We start from the raw sequence: 17030 nt of genomic DNA on the forward strand, positions 1-17030 counted from the left end.
TCAAAGGAAAACAGTATGAAATTGTGTTGTCCTTCAAGGTCAGGTTGCTTATTCAGTTGGCTCAGTCATGAAAACAAACAGAGTTTATTTATATTCATCAGTCAAAGATCAGATCTTTCTCTTCTGATTTAAATTTCTTTCCCAAAACGTCATACTGCACCTTTAACATGGTGTGTCACTGTCAGTCTTACTCCCTCTGATATGTGATTTTTACTCTCACTGCTCTTCTTGAGAAGAAAAACTCATCCTCCCGTTTTTCAGAGGTCAAGGCCTGCTCTTGGCCTTGACGCTGACCTTTGACCCTCTGCCTCCACTGTCCCCCGACCCGCAGCCACTGTGTTTGACCTGCTCCTGGGCGGCCTTGACAGCCACGTTGTTTTTCTTCATTAGCAGATTCACGCTGGCCTCTCAGTTGCACTCTCCTCCCTCACGGCACACACACACACACTTTCCCCTCACGATTGAGGATAATGCAATCATACACACACAAAACAGTAAGGGCCCACACACAGAGGAAACAGGGTCAGTACAGAATATATCAAGGGTCCAGTAAGTGTGTGTGTGTGTGTGCGTGTGTGTGTGTTTCTGGGGTTGTGAAACAGTGGCAGAAGGATTGTTCAGCGGGTTGGGGAGATAGCAGGAAGAGCCTGTGATAGGGAGCACCCATCCATCACTAGGGATGAACAAGAAGCTGTTTATAAACACTCTATACTGGGAATTTCTTAATGAGATGACTCCAGTTCCTACAGGCAGGGCAGGGCAGGGAGGGGGGATATGTGACTCAGAGGTTGTCGGTTAGGATCCATAGGGCCACACACTGGGAGGTGTATGGTAAATTTGTGCAATTTCTCCGTCGACACACGGAGACACACATTACCTTCAAACTGCTCATGTTCCCCGGCTTAATCTCTCGTGTTTTCCCCAAATCTTTCTCATGAAAGTGTCTGAATTATTTCTTCCCGCCACTTTGTCTTTCAAGAGAACATTTACAGGAAAAGGAAGATCTTTGGTCAGGTTCATGCAGATCAAACACACATCAACAGCAACTGTCTCATCTGAAAGGTCCTGTTTACTCTGTGAGTGTGTGTGTGTGTGTGTGTGAGGATAGAGGCTGGGCCAGAGCCAACATTACAAAAAGTGAGGCAGTCGGACAAAGCGAGGGGACGACTGGACGCTCGGCGCAGAAGGAAGGCTCCTGCCATCAACGGTGAGTCCTCAGACCGCAACTTTAACAGAAATGTTCTTAAGCTCAGACAGACCACATAACAGTGTTGTTCTGTGGTCTTTGACCTCTGCTGGTCTGCATTGACTGTCCTTCTCTACATGTGGTTTTAAAGGAGGGATATTGAGGACGTGGCTGATAGTTGGAGTTTGTTTTGTTTGACTCACATAAAACAAGAAGCCTAAACACACAACATGAGCGAGCGGAGGGCAAAAAGCAGACACAAACAGATTCAGCAGTGAACGGCCTCCCAGGCCTTTTAAAAGAAGAGCGACATTAAAGTGTTGGTCCACCGCGTTAAAGTCGAAACTGCTCCGCCGAATGAAAACGTGCTTGTAAATTGTAGGCCGACCCCTCGAGAGACTTCACGGATCTGTCTTCTGTGACAACATGTTAAGGCAACATTGCCCCCGACCCCGACCGTGTCATGAACGGTGGATAGAAATTGTTACCATAAATACTTACTTTGAAGGGCCTTGGATACTGTTCTCTAATGTGTCTTTTTGTTTGTCCTCTTAATTTTTGTCTTCACTGTGATTTTGCAAATGGAGCTGCTGTGATGCAGGAAAAAGAAAAATCAGACTCTGACAATATTGTTTTATCAATCAATCAATCAATCAATCATGAATCATTATTAGGATGGTGAGAGGAATCCTTAAAAAAAAAGTTCCGGCTGAGACTGGGCGACCTCTGCCCAAGGTTTCCAGTGCAAACCCACACCAGCTGATTAAAGTTAAAGGTACTAATATGATGGCCATTTTTTTTTTTTTTTTTTTTTTTTGTTACATGCTACTTTTTCAAGGGTACTGTTTGTATAAGGAATTCCGTGTATTTCATTTGTACCAAAATAGACATAACATAGAAGAGAAATGAGCAAACAACATTGTTTGAAAGTCCAATCTCACAATAACCTCTACAGATTGGAGGAAGCGCTTTTCAAACAAATACTTTATTTTGCAATTTACATTCCTTCTCATGATAGCCAAATACCCCCCCAACCACACTCACTCACTCCCTTGCATACGCTCAAACATAAGCTATGGACTTTACTCACGAGTGCTGAGGCCACTTTAATGTAAGCGTCAGTTTCCTGCGAGGATCAGTAAACAGTCCGGGCCATTATCGAGCTGCAGCTACCAGCCAGCAGCTCTCTGATAAAGACAGGATCACGTCACACGGAGAACAGGATTTATGATGTGTAGAATATGTCTCCAGGCGTTGGGCTGCGAGTGGTTCAGGACTAATGAGCGTAGGGGGTCTGCACATGCAATCAGTTTGTTCTAGAAAAAGTTGTTTTTAGTTGCCTTTTTACAATTGACATTTGTGCTGCGTGGAAGTGTTGGACTTTGCTTGGTTTCGTCTTCTCTCCGGAATCTCGGTGCAGAGAAAACAAACTAATTGCACAAACGCTCCCGGGCCCAACTAACCGTGAACTAACCACTCTTGGTGTGAACGTGCCCCTGAAGGCCTTCCCCTCCCTCCCCCTCTCCCCTCCCTCATCCCCCGTTGACACACATCTCCCATGGGGCGAGCCCCTCGTAGTCAGGCCTGTGTCCAACAATGTGTCCGATAGTGTGAGACTTTCAGAAGATCCATGGCGACATCTGCACGCTCTCAGATACTGTCCCGATCGTTTAGCGTCGCTCTGAGCACCGCTGCCTGCTCTCCACCCTCCGTCCATTCCTCAGAGGTTACAAATAGTTGGAGGACTGGCTTGTTTGTTGTTGGGTTTTTTTGGGGGGGGACCGTGACACGAGAAATAACAACAGACCATCTCTTCTTCAGAAATGCATTCGCAGCATTTCAGAAACTACCATCAATCTGTCATATGAAGGCAGATGATGCTGTTCTATAAAAGGAGCAGTTCACCTCAAAATCAAGCACACATATTTTCCCTCTTACCTAGCCATGCTACCTAGACTGTGTTGTAGAGATGTTTGCCGTCTCTCAAATACAACAGAACTAGACGGCACTCGGCGTGTGGTGCTCAAAATGCCAAATAAATAAATGTAAAATAGTAAACTAAACAATCATTTCTTTATCTAGAAAACATGGCCCGGTTACTCAGGATTATCCGCGGTCCTTGCTGTGAGAAGCGCAGAAGGAGAGCGCGCCTCCAAGCATGGACGAGCTAACTAAGCTAGCCGTCGTTACAGCTCAGCCGAGAATGACGCCGTAAATGTTTAAACTCCCACACTGTCACGAGAATTAGCCTCGAGTCGGTATGTAGGCGCACACTTCCTCCTGTGCAGTGATACAGTTTGTGGATGTAGCTTGGCAGAAAGCAAACAGGTACATGAAAGTGCTGCTTTTTAAAATGTATTTTTCGAAGCCTGCCTCTTTGTTCCGTTGTACTCTAAAGAAGGCAGACATCTTTACAGGCAATATCACCAAAATTCAGTTACTCACACCAGAACAATCTAGATGAATACATAGCACTACTGGTAAGAGGGAAAATATGTATCTCTGATTATGGGATGAACTGTCCCCTTAAACGTGTAATATGTAAGAATTGGGCACTTATTGAATTCGTACAAATATGGGCAGCGCATCCAGAGAATAACCATGAAGACCTGCCAACTGTATGTAAAGTTTGGTAGGTAGCTAAGTTATCTCAGTTAGCCTTGCAGCTAGCGCAGGCTCGAAGTGGTGCTATGAAAAGTAAAGATTTCTACCTAACAATACGAGATCACTAATCTAGTAATCTAGAAACTTTCTAAAAACATGGGCCAACACATTTAAAATGGGGCAAAAAAGGCAATTTAGTCCAGTAATATTAAGAAAATCAAAAAAAGTTGTTTAAAACGAGAATAAAGTAAGTGTTGCCTTATGAGATTTTTTTACAGTGTTCGTGGCATAACTTCGTCTGGCTTTAGCAATACACTGACGTGAAGTTTCATGCCACGATGAGGCTGACGTTTCTAGTTTTTAGTGAAGCATCTCAGTTATTAGATGGATTCCTCAAGTTTGTGGTTTTGAGTGAAATGTCTCAACACAGGATGTAACACCTCTGCGGTCCATTGACTTTCACCATCATATATCAGATTTATAATATGTCACATACTTTGATATATGACCAAATATTTACAAAAATAATCAAATTCCCTTTAGCTTCAGCTCTACTTGGTTCTTTGGATTGAACGCCTCGACATTTTGAGATATTCATGGTCCCCAGTGGCTGAATCCTTAGTGACTCTGATGATCTCCTGACCATTGAACATCTAAAATGTGGCTTTCTGAGTCATGCAGCCACGTTGCAAAACCCATGTTTGTGCGGTTTCATATTAAAACATATGTTATTGATGGTGTCTGACATGAAGGACACATTTTTGGCTTTATGTATTTGCACTCCTTTGGTTTGGGCTTTTTTTCCTGAAGTACAATCGATTTTGAAGCGGTGTTGTCATCGTGCAACGGGATCACATGCGTACCTATTTACCCTTTGGACATAATCTTCAAAGCAAAGACAACAGAATTCCTCTGGCATTTGTCACTGAGATCGATCGTGATCGCTCCAGTGAAGGCTGCAGTGTCGGTAAGCAAGAGTGGCTCTTCTGTAACCCTCTGCTATCCACAGGCCAGTCCTGGTTCCCATAATGAGCCAGTGAAAGGAATGATATGCGGGTGGGAGGACGCCATCAATCCTCGGTAAGCATGCTGCATGTCAAATGGCCATGCTCTGAGATTTACGGGCCAGTGTCGAGGTCACTCCTCGGTCTTCTCTGGGCGGTTCGGGGCCTCGACTCCTTTCGCTCTGCCCCGGCCTGGTTAACTGTCCGTGGGGGAGGCGGAGGTCCCAGAGCCCCTTAAATCTAACTGCTGTCCAATATTAACTGCAGCACAAACAGAACAGCGGTAAACAAAGGACAGAGTAAACACACTCCCAAGAGAACAAACATGCACAGATACAGTCACACACACACACACACACACACACACACACACACACACACACACATACACACACACACACACACACACACACACACACAAACACACACACACACACACAGCTCAATATAAGAAGTAGAGTTTGTTTCATTTGATCTGAACCTGTGAAAAGCTTCATAAGCAGGATTTAGTCCATGATCATGAAAAAACAAATTGATTTCATGATGGGAATTATTTTATTTGACTCGTCAGACAAATGTTTCTTTTGCCCAGCCCAGCTGTTGCATTCTGGGATACATCTATTCAAGCCAAGGCTCAGCACAAACATGTATACACACACCATGAGTGTTGAGTGACCCTCACTCTGCCAGTGAGGGAGGAGGTCTCCATCCATCCATCCATCCATCCAATCTTCTGGGCTGTCTTTTGATCTGTGAAGTCCCGGGTCAGGTCCAGCTGTTTGGACCACGGCCCCGTCCCTGCCCTTCCTGGGTGTCCCCTCTTGTCCGATCGTCTATCCCCCCGGGACAGTTAAGACCTCCTCTAGCACATCATCTGCCACAGACCAAGAGCCTCAGCTGCACTCTTGCTCTCTGCCTTTTAAAAATAGGCTGGGATATCAGCCTGGACAGCTAAGAGACCTGCACGCATCCTGGGGATTGAGGAATTTCTCCGCACTTCCCAGATCCTTCATATCTGTGTGAATCCTCTGAGTAATTGTCTGTGTGTGTGTGTGTGTGTATGTTTATATCTTTGCATGTGTGTGTGAAGATAGACCCGTATTACAAGCGAAAAGAGAGGATCTTCTTGTCCAGATGAGAGAGTGGACTGAGTTGGAGATGAGCTTTTCGGCAGGGGGGTTTCTCTCCGCCTCGGATGGTTACTGCTCCACAGAGCAGCAGCTGCAGTACTATGGTGAGTCCAGCGTGACACCTCCGTCTCTGCTTCTGTCCCCTCCACTTTTTTTCCCCCCCGCTATGGCTTCACCTTTGAATTTCTCTTCTTCTTCTTCTACTTCTGTTTTTTTCTTTTTCTTCTCTAAAATAAGTTATGTAATGAATGAATCCTTTGAGTAATAGACTGATACGTGAGTTCACAATGCTCTGTCTCGTAGACATGTGACATCAATACGTTTATACATGCAGATGAGCGAGAACAGGGAAGACAAAAAGTGATTTGACTATGTTGGAGACTTTTTACTTGCAAGGCACTTTCAGTGCTGTTAGTCAAAGCTAAATGAATTCAGATGATGCTTTGTGACATCGCTGGTTGCACTGACACTCTGGGACACACTGTGTTATTCTGTTGTTAAGGGTCATTTGACCCAAATTACTGGGATACTTTTCTCACTTCCTTCAGATAGTTTTGGCTTTGTGTGTTTGAATGGAATACATTTCCTTTATGGTGCTCTCAGCTTTGACAAATAACATGAATCATTTTTTGTTACAGTGACTTTTTCTTTAGTAAAACCTATTTCCCATGAAAATGTAAGAAGTACTCAGATCTTGTACTTAAAGATGCAATACTCCACTGATGAAATACCCTTATACAAGTTATAAGACATCTACAAGTCATGCGTTTACATTTTTAAGCTAAGTGAAAGTTTAAAAAAATGTGTAAGCATCACCATACTTACTAGAATAATGTTTATTTTATTCAGTACTTGAGTAAAAACTAAAGATATCGTGCTGAAATATTACTCAGGTCATCTGTAGAGTAGCTAGAAACTAAAGTAAAACAGATAATGTGGAATAAAGTACAATGTTTGCCTCTAAATTGTAGTGCAGTGGAAGTATAAAGTAGCAGAAAATGGAAAAACTTAAGTACAACTACCTCAAAATTGTACTCAAGTACAGTACTTGAGTAAATGTACTCAGTTATATTCCATCAGTAATGATATAATTGGATTATAATTATTGACACATTCATTTGCTCATAAATAATGTTGAAGTTGGTAAAGGTGGTTTAAGCACTATAGTAGTTTAACCGCTGGGTAGTTTGTGACTCTTCCCTCATAATATTATATTGTACTTCATTTATTAATCATATTTTCTGTAATTGAACGAAATCTGCAGAGTTAAAAAAAATGTAGTCGACAAACAAAAGCAATATTTACCTTTTAGGTGTAAAGTGGCAGAACATGGAAATACACAAGTAAACTTAAAGTACCTCAAAACTTCATTTAGTTATAGTACTTGAGAATGTTAGAGTGTACTCAGTTACTTTCCCCAAATTGAGAATAGTTTACATTTTTTTATTATTATAATTTTTTTCTGATTTGAGTGAACTGACCCTTTAAAGTGACACAGCCATCTACAGGAGGGCTAACGGGCCTGTTACACTGCTGCTGCTGTGACCTCCGTCCCAACAGGATCACTCATGTAAACTGGCATTTTCTCAGCGTGTGTCAGCTGAGTGCTTGTTTCAGTCAGTCCGATGTAAACTCAGAGTGAGACTGTTGGACTTTTGAAAGAAGAAATAACTCATTGTCCTTCTCACACATCAGAAGTTGAATTCATGAGCAAAAAAATACAGCATTGCTCAATTCACATCACTCAGGGTGTTTTTCTGCTACTGCTTAAAGCAAAATGCAACCACACTTTTTTTTTTTTTTGTGAATGTATATGAGTCAAACTTTCATGTAGAAGCATAATTACGACGAACGAGGCACTTTTAAGATTTACCGTATTTTTGTTTTCGGGTCAAACTCATTTTCAATGGGAGTGCATGGGGCACTTTTACGCATTTAGCATCAAAATCGCTATTTTTAAAACACTGAGAAGACTTTGCTCGTAGTATCACCAGGGTCTCTACACATGAACACGAGCATTGAGAACATTGTTTGTGTACACAGAGTTTACTAAAAAGAAAGTTTTTGAACTACTCACGTTAGCAGTAGCTTGCTCCGCTAGCCGCCGTCCTGCCAGTCGAGAAGTGTCGATCTCTGAATGTGACATAACATGGAGGACAGTTAAGGTGGAACGCTCCTAAAGCTTAGTTCCATATAAATGCATGGATAATTCGTTGTTCTGTCGTTAGCGAAAAACAATGTTGACCTTGAAGTTGAAAATGGAGCCTCATATAAGAAACAATACTTAAATAAAAAGCCGCCGTTGCGCTGTTGCCGGAAGACAGTAGCGGCCCACCTTAACTGTTCTCCAGGTTACGTGGCATTCGGAGATTGATATTTCTCAGCTGCCATGACGGCGGCTAGAGGAACAAGCTACTGCTAACGTGAGTTGTTCAGAAACATTCTTTTTAGTAAACTCTGCGTACACAAACAATGTTCTCAATGTTCGTGTTCATGTGTAGAGACCCTGGTGATACTACGAGCAAAGTTTCATGTTGTGTCGAGCTTTCTTTGTGTTTTAAAAATAGCGATTTTGATGCTATCATAAAAGTGGCCGCCCATAACACTCCCACTGAAAATGAGTTTGACCCAAAAACGAGAATACGGTAAATCTTAAAAGTGCCTCTTTCGTCGCAATTATGATTTGACGAGGAGGTTTGACTCAAATACATTCACAAAAAAAAGCCTAGGTTGCATTGTGGTGAGAGGCATGTTTTAACTTGCTCCAATGTGACCCGTAGCTTATGGTGGCTAATGTTAGCTTTCATTAGCGAATTTCAGGTAGATATTATTATTGCTTGTTTTTCAACCAAAGTTACGAGGGCTCGCTTTGAGTCAATGGGTCGCCTATACATAACATTCTTACACAAAGAGGACGTGACCGCAGTCTGGGTGCAGCACAGCCTCATCTCATTCACTCTCACAGTTGATGAATGAGTGGTGAGAGTTTATTTACCGCCTCAGAGAAGCTAGCGACGTGAAAAAAAAGAAAAAGTTCATGAGGCGTTTCAGCCGGCCCGCTGCATTCACAGCACGCAGGGAGGCCGAGCGTGCGTCGGAGGATCTATTTATACTGATGTGTATCATCAACAAACCCCCCACCCCCCCCCACCCTGTCTCTCCCCCTTGCCCCAAGGAGCAGTGGGAGGCGAGGGGTTGGAGGGGCAGCTACGGGGGGTAGTTTGCTGGTGTTGTTTGGCTCCCCTAGTGTGCGTGGGATGGAAGGGAGGCTGAGGAGTGTTTAGACAGCGCTCAAATGGTTTACAAACAGTGCGAATCACAGCTCTGTCACATGTCGAGTAAGCAAGGACCCCCCCGAAAAACCATCGCCGCCGCGGTCTGGTAGAGACAGGAAACATCTGGAGGGAGAACACAGAGGAGACAAAAGGAAAGGAGCGAGAGAGGGGTTAATGAGTGACCTTTAGCGTTATGATTCTGCTGACATCTATTTAATCAGCAGGGGGGTGTCAGAGACGCTGCTAGATAGATGCACCAGTTTTCCACAGCTGCTGTCATCAAAACCTCTAAAAGTTCTCAGATGAACTCTGGGGTCCAAAATGTGTCCATCTGAGTGACCATTTATCATCAATCTTCATTCTGGTCAGTATTGAGAGTACCAGTCCTTGGCACATGCATCGCAAACACAGGAAAAAAAAAAGCAAAAAAAAAACAGAGTTGGATAAGAAGATCACGTCGTGCACTACAGCTGAAGTTATAGCCAGGAGACAGTTAGCGTAGCTTAGCATAAAGACCGGAAGCAAGGGGAAACAGCTGGCCTGGCTCTGCCACAAGGTAACAGGATCCACCTCACAACGCCTCTGCGCCTCAGTTAACAAACCAAGCGATATTTTGTCTGTTTTATCCGTACATGTTCTGGTTTCGTAGGGAGCTATGTAGTGGACTATTTCCTGACCGGGTGCAGTGACTTCCTGGCGCTGTCAATGGTTCAGTCAATGAATGAGCTTCAGAGAGGCTGGGTTGTGGATTTTTTTAATCTTTCAATCTTTGGACAGGCCAAGCTGTTTTCCTTCTTCCAATCTTTACGCTAAGAAGTGAACTGTCCACCTTCATGTTTAGCTCACAGATGCGAGAGCAGTGTTGATCTTCTCGTCCGACTCTCAGACTAGCTTATAGTAGCTTATAACCTTTTAAAAATTGCTATATTGGTTTATTTTGCATAGTTTTGTTGTATATATTTATTTTTACGTCGTTGGCGTTCTGTGGGCAGCAAAAGAAGACTTTCGTTGAACAGAGAAACATGTTTCCTTACTGTGCTGAAGACATTACAACAGACAGACAACATCACAGAGCCACAATGATGGTTGGTTTGTGTCCCTGACAAAGCTAAAAGGGGAACAACTACTACGAAATTTCAAAGATACATGTTATTTTTTATTTTTTTTACAAAATCAGACTGATAGTACTGTCAGTCCTCATCTTTACACAACATGTTTACCCTTTAAATTTCCATCTCCAGCAGTCGTGAGACTCCTGACAGTTGGGTGGGCTCACCGTTTAATCAGCGCAGAACAGATCCCACAGCAGTCCCAGTCGTGCTGGACCAGCTGTACTTTCAGAGGCTGCCAGTGGTCACACATGTTTTCTCAGAGGAGACGGGCTTTACGAAAACACAAGCTGTTGACCTGCGCTCAAAGACGTCTCGGTCCGTCACAACACCGAACGACCATTACAGGCCGAACAAAGCATCCAGAAACGAGGATCGAAAAAAATCCTAAATGGCACTCGGAGCTCTCAGCTGCATCCTGTTTCAGCAGTCTGAGCGAGTTCACAAGGTCTCACTCTCAGCTTTTTATTGTATCCCAGAAGAGCCATTAAAGCAGTGAAATCACACGAGTCACGTAAGACCACATTCCTGTGACCCTCTTTGACTTTGTCATGGCGTAACAGTGTTTCCTTGAAACGCTCATTCATGTTTCTGGTCCTTGTAATGTAGTTTTTCCGTTGTTTTTTTTTTTTTAGAACGGAGACGTCAAAGTGGGAGAGAGAGAGAGAGCGAGAGTTGTAATGCATATCAGTGTCCTGGTATCTGTCTTCATGTCTTACGCACATGTAAACATAATTATCCTTTCAGAGGTTTCAGAAGCCTTACCCCGATTTTAAGAAACCTGGACATCCTCAATCGAGCACTGTCTTGGAAACCGGCTTACTGGGGCATGTTAACACCTCATCCTGATGTCTGTACATTCTTTGTTTTTACGGAAAATGACTGAGACGGTGAGAAATGAAGTCACAACTGTACACAGATAGACCTGGATACTGTTGTCATGCACACAGCGAAATGAAGCACCAGGCTTCTCGTGTTTCATGTAAACATATCCTTAATGAGATCAAACCCATGATGAGACTGAAAACCACTAAAAGTAGTTCACATGTAAAAAGAACATACCGCACTGCCCATGTTCATCATAATGAAGGAGCGTGTCACCCAGGTTTTGGACATGGATGGAGCTCTATGTCACAGAGGAATAGAGTGTACAACATTTTTCAGTTTTCACAGAAGTTACAAGTTCATGTTTCCATTTCACGTCGTTCTATAAATGTCTGATCTAAATTCCCCCAAACTGTTTTTCAAAACGACATCAGATCACAAATCTGAACGCAAAATTGCAAATGTTGTATTCGGTGTAATCAGTTACTGAAACTTTCCGCCCTTTCGCTTCCATCGTCCTCTTTCTCAGACTTGCTGGCCGATCCTCTGGGCTACCCCCTGCAGGACCCTGACCTCCAGCTGCTCCCTTACAGCCAACAACAGTACAGCCATGCCAACCTGCAGTTCTCCCTCTACGGCTCTCCACCCTCCTCCACCTCCTCTCCCTCCTCCTCCTCTTCCTCCTCCTCGCAGCCCTGCCACCCCGCCTACCACTACAGCCCCCATTGCATGGAGGCCCCCTGCGATCCCAACCCCGAGCCCCACTGCGGGGGCCTGGTCCAGGGCCTCGGGGCCGTGGGGTTGCCTCTGGGGCGGAGGACACGGGTGGGCATGGGAGGAAAGAGCAGAGGTCAGGACGAGCTGTGTGTGGTGTGTGGTGACAAAGCGTCAGGGTATCACTACAACGCTCTCACCTGCGAGGGATGCAAAGGTATTTCTCACTGGTGTCTGCCGTCTTTTTTTATTATTTTCTCTGATGTTGCATATTTGTGTTTTAAAAGGAATGTCACACCTGGTTCTTCTCCGCGTGTAGGTTTCTTCAGGCGTAGTGTGACTAAAAAGGCGGTGTACCACTGCAAGAGTGGCGGTGGCTGTGAGATGGACATGTACATGAGGAGGAAGTGCCAGGACTGCCGGCTGAGGAAGTGCCGGGCTGTGGGAATGCTGGCTGAGTGTGAGCGACCTCTCCTGTACTTTAACCCATGAAATGTGAGGCCCACATGCGTTTGACTGATTCGTCTGGTTTGACGTCAGTCTGAAATCGTTGTGTTTTTTTTTTTTTACCTCAGGCCTTCTGACGGAGGTGCAGTGCCAGTCCAAACGACTCAGGAAAGGAGGCAAAGGCAGAGGACAGGAGGAAGAGGAGAGCCCAGACAGCAGGAGGGTCAGCTCTAGCAGCAGACTACCTGGACAGGTACAGGAAGCTAAAGCAGGGCTCACTCAGCGTGTTATCGATGTGATGGCTGCCTGAGTGGATGCAAGTCTTTTTGCTCACGCTGGTGTCACTTTTTATGTCCTGGTGATATCTGAAAGTTAAGTTCTGGCGCTCTCCTCTGTCATTTAGACAGGAGGCTGGTTTTATTTGCCTGAAATAACTGCATGGGGGCGTTACCAAGATGGCTGCCGAGTGGCAAGACTTGCCTAAAAGGACTTTGCCAATTTTGGTTGTCATGGAAGTGTCCGTCCGTTGGTCCAGACTGAAATATCCCAACAAGAACTGAATGTATTGTCATGAAATTGTGTACTAACAGTCATGTTCCCCAGAGGATGAATCATAATGACTTTAGTGATCCTGGGTCTTTTTGTCTAGCGCCACCACAAGGCTGCCATTTGTTTTTTTTTTTTGTCTCAGCCTCAGCTGTAGTTTGTTTGATGCGTATTAACATCCTTGTAATAAGCATTAGTTAAGTAAGGGATAATGTATAGAACAGCTTCAGGACGAATCCTTGCTTACTTCGTCCTGTCGGGACTTATTTTCCCGATAGTGACCGCCGTTCTATACATTATCCCGCTTATTACACGGTTACTTGCCAACACGAAAAAACAAACTTGACACAGTGTGTCTTTTTACAATTTATTTGTTACCGTTCATAGTGTTTTTCAGCAGAGAAAACCGACGCCGTTTCGCTTCTCCCTCTTAGCTGCTTTCCTCTCTTTTTCTTCTCTTGACCGGTGGCAACAACTCAGCCTTTTGCCAAGAGTTGTAATCACCGTATTTTCCAAGAATATTAAAGTTAAGGTGAAACTCATCCATACTAGTGGCCTAGGAGTACGTTTTTCCGATATGAAGTAGACTACAGATCAGCTGACGTCGCTAAGCGACCGAAGACGCTGGGGTGAAAAGTGACCGGACTACTTGCGGAGCAAAGATTTTAGAGCGCGGAGTGCTACGAAATACGTGAATTGGAGGCAAAAGGGCCACTTTCCTTGACAACGGTCAAATATGCTTAGCAGCGGTCAATTATACAAAAAAAACTGACCGCCGAACGTTTGGAAGGCCCATTCAAGTGAATGGAGCATTCTACAGCATTAAGAGGAGCCGTGTAATATTAGGTAATAAGTCCACATAAGATGTTTATTGACATTAAAGCAACATTATGTCTCTTGTAACGGGGTGAATGGTGTCTCTGTCTCTATCACTTGTTTCTGCACTGTGTAACTTCAGCGAGAGGGCAGGATCACAGTGTTTACCTTTATGTTTACTTCAACATGCAAGTTTTCAACGCACAAAATTGTTATGACGTGACGAGTTTTGATTGCAGTTAGCACATACATCACATCTGACATTGTCTGTCGATCTGTATTTAGCACAGTGCTGTTGCACTCGCAAACTGTGGCGGGCGTCAAATTGCACAAAACGCCAATTTTTACATAATGTTGCTTTAATGATGCATAATAAAGTTTGTAACAGTTTAAAGACTGCCTGAGCCCATAAACAGAAAACCTGACGAGCTTCTTACAATTGTTTGTAATAGCATTACAAACACATACATTGAGTTTAACCAACCTACCTGTACTTCATTAAACCTTTACTAAGCCTTTATGTTGCTTAAATAACATAGCTAAATACTTTTTAATGCATTTATTAACAGTGAATTATGATTATTGCAGTTACCAGATGTAAAGCGTGAACAATGCCTCACTAATGTTTCACATTTAGTTCAACGCACCGCCGTGCTGAAGAAGCTACAGCCTCACGGAGCCACTCGCTCTTTTGGTTGGTCAGTCAGCCATGTGATTGACTGTCAGGAGCGGGTGGTTGAATATACAGCTCTTTCAGTAGTATGCAAGAAGTATTATTTTGCCATACTCATATATACTGAGATATTGTATATTGTATTGTTTGTGGATAATAATTATAATTATGTGGAAAAACAAAACTAGGCCGAACAGGGATGTTTTGTTTTTGGTTTGTTTTTTTAATAAAATATCCGACTAATTCAATATTGGCATGAAGCAGTCCTGCTAATTGATTTGCATTACTGCCCTCACTGGGCTAATACACTGAAGAGTTACTACAGAGATAGATACCAAATTATTTATAGTACGGAAAAATCATTGTATAAATGATACTGTTGGATGATAAATACGATTACTTTTATGGCTGGTTGGGTGTTTTTACGATCTGTTTGGGTAGTTTGCTGTATTTTAGTTCTTTTCGTTCAATGGCTTGGTTGGTGAACGGTTCGAAACACAGATGATTTAGTTGCTGAGAAGGTTGAGAAGAAGGTTGTTTGGTGGTTTGGATGAATGGCTGGTTTTGTATCTGGTTGGATTATTTAGTAAAACTGCACAAGACAAGTGTGAACTCTCCACCCTCGCCTGTTCAAATTCACGATTACATTTATCTTTCATCTAAATTCATGTTTTATATAGTTGTAACAGGGTGAAGCGATATCACGCTCCTGATACTGATTTAAACTTTGTGTTAATTTTCCCACTGCGCCAGGCTTTGTCTGCCTCTCTAACCCGAGAACAGAAGTACATTGTGGACAGGATGGTGGAGGCCCATCGCCTGTACAGGGCACAGGACAGCAGCCACTGCAGGGTAGGAAGCAGCGCGGAGACACTAGTTGTGCTTTCAAAAACACAGTTGCATGTTTTATTATGTTCCCCTCATGGTTTCTATGTCTGTGTCCGCTCAGTTGTTTGATTGGCCGTGTACAGAAGAAGGGGAGGTGTTGTCTGATGTTGTGTCACCTCACCTGCAAAGACTGCTACAGTTTGCCAGGACGGTGCCAGGTAAGACGGAGGGGGATGTAATGTCTACGAACCTAAGAAGAGAGAGAGAAAAAAAAAAAACTCCGTCTGACTCAGTGATAATAATGATTAAAAAAAAAATCTAATGAACATAAAATGTATATAAAAAATGAATATTCCTTGTTCCCCTCACAGGTTTTGACCTCCTGGATTATTCAGACCAGAGCTCTCTGTTGTCCGTCTCCTCCCTGGAGGTCATGTTCCTGCTCTCCGCTCAGCACTTCTGCCACAACCCAACAAGCCCCAGTCCAGGTGAACAAACTGCACAATGTTATGATTCATGCTCGCATTTGAATTTGATCTTAAGCCAAAGAAACACATTTCTTTATCTCTGTTATCAGTCATGCAGCTATTCAGCATGTCAACACACAACTGGCTGAGGAATGTAGAGTCAAAGGAAAACATCCACAGCAGGTCATTGGTGAACTCAGGTGAAACCACACACACACACACACACACACACACACACACACACACACACGTTCATTAAGAAAACATCTTCGATCTTACGACACACATAGAAAATGAACAATTTCCTGTTTGCTGCTGTGAGCAGGAGGCAGTGAGGATCTCTTCGGGCCGGTGCTCAACTTCTTCCATAGCATGGCGACGCTGCGGGTGACGGAGGCTGAATACACCCTGCTCACTGCTACAGCTCTGCTCTGCTCAGGTCAGACTGGGCTCTGTTGTTTGTGGATGTTTGGTCAGAATTAATCCTATCAGCTGTCAAGTAAAGACATGCAAATGCTCTGTTCAATTGTAAATAATCATTATAAACAGGAAGTAAGATAGTGAAATGATTGATTTACTCAGTCCGTCTCAAAGGGTAAAACAACTGTGGGAATTTCTTCCATGCAGTAGCTGTTTGTCAACTTAGTCCCTCACCCAGTCTTTGGATATATATAAAAAAAATATATTGATCTGGTATATGTTTTTACATTGTTAACCTGTGTCCCTCTTCCCCTCCTGTAGACCGTGCATCCCTGCAGGCGGCCAGCTATGTTGAGAAGATGCAGGAACTGATCCTGGACCTGCTGTCCAGGGTGTGTGGGTCCCAGGCTGGAGCTGCACGAGGAGGACCGCAACGGTTCGGCCGTCTGCTGGGCAGACTGACGGAGCTACGAACCCTTCGTCACAACTACCTCCTCCTGACAAGACAGCAGCCTGGACTCTGACGGAGAGGACGTACCAGAAATCTGAAAAATGACCACTATCCTCTCTGAGGAGTTTCAAGGATTAAATGGTCCCATATGAGCTGAGAAACTCTAGAGAAACATTTTGGAAATGCAAAGGTTTTCACCTGATACTGATCAGACTGTGATGGATTCTTTGGCTCGCTGTTAGTTTTTTTGTCAGCTGACTTCGGTTTATTCAGTCCTGCAGCCATTATTGAGTCATAGCTTCTAACGGGACTGAAGCATGTTTGTGGACTGCTGTAGTTTATTTGGACAAAAGATATTTTATAGGTCTTTTTATAACTGTTGTATACAGTTATCATGTAAACTTACAGTACTTTTTACTATGCTGAGTATTGTTACAATAAAACAAAAATGCAGACTGATGTCCGCTGGACATCACTTTCACCACACCCGTTAATGAGTGATTATCATTAAATAATATCAAATGAGACGCGATCT

At 43.6% G+C, this 17030-nt stretch overlaps 1 protein-coding gene across 3 annotated transcripts; it reads left to right on the plus strand.

Annotated features, from left to right (window-relative positions):
• The first annotated feature begins 1153 nt into the window (after positions 1–1153).
• Positions 1154–17020, plus strand: nr1h5 (nuclear receptor subfamily 1, group H, member 5). Of its 3 annotated transcripts, none has more exons than XM_030422250.1 (11): positions 1154–1207; positions 5885–6028; positions 11663–12064; positions 12167–12307; positions 12423–12547; positions 15083–15181; positions 15279–15375; positions 15529–15645; positions 15735–15824; positions 15950–16063; positions 16366–17020. In XM_030422250.1, exons 2-11 carry the CDS (start codon positions 5929–5931, stop codon positions 16566–16568), a joined length of 1488 nt encoding a protein of 495 aa, XP_030278110.1. In that variant the 5' UTR covers positions 1154–1207; positions 5885–5928; the 3' UTR covers positions 16569–17020. The 3 variants fall into 3 exon arrangements, with proteins under 3 accessions (XP_030278110.1, XP_030278112.1, XP_030278109.1); XM_030422252.1 differs by having other exon boundaries at positions 1166–1207; positions 5889–6028; XM_030422249.1 differs by lacking the exon at positions 1154–1207 and adding an exon at positions 1828–1961.
• Positions 17021–17030: the final 10 nt, after the last annotated feature.

The sequence above is a fragment of the Sparus aurata genome, chromosome 7 (genome assembly GCF_900880675.1).
Source record: "Sparus aurata chromosome 7, fSpaAur1.1, whole genome shotgun sequence".
Taxonomy (NCBI): domain Eukaryota; kingdom Metazoa; phylum Chordata; class Actinopteri; order Spariformes; family Sparidae; genus Sparus; species Sparus aurata.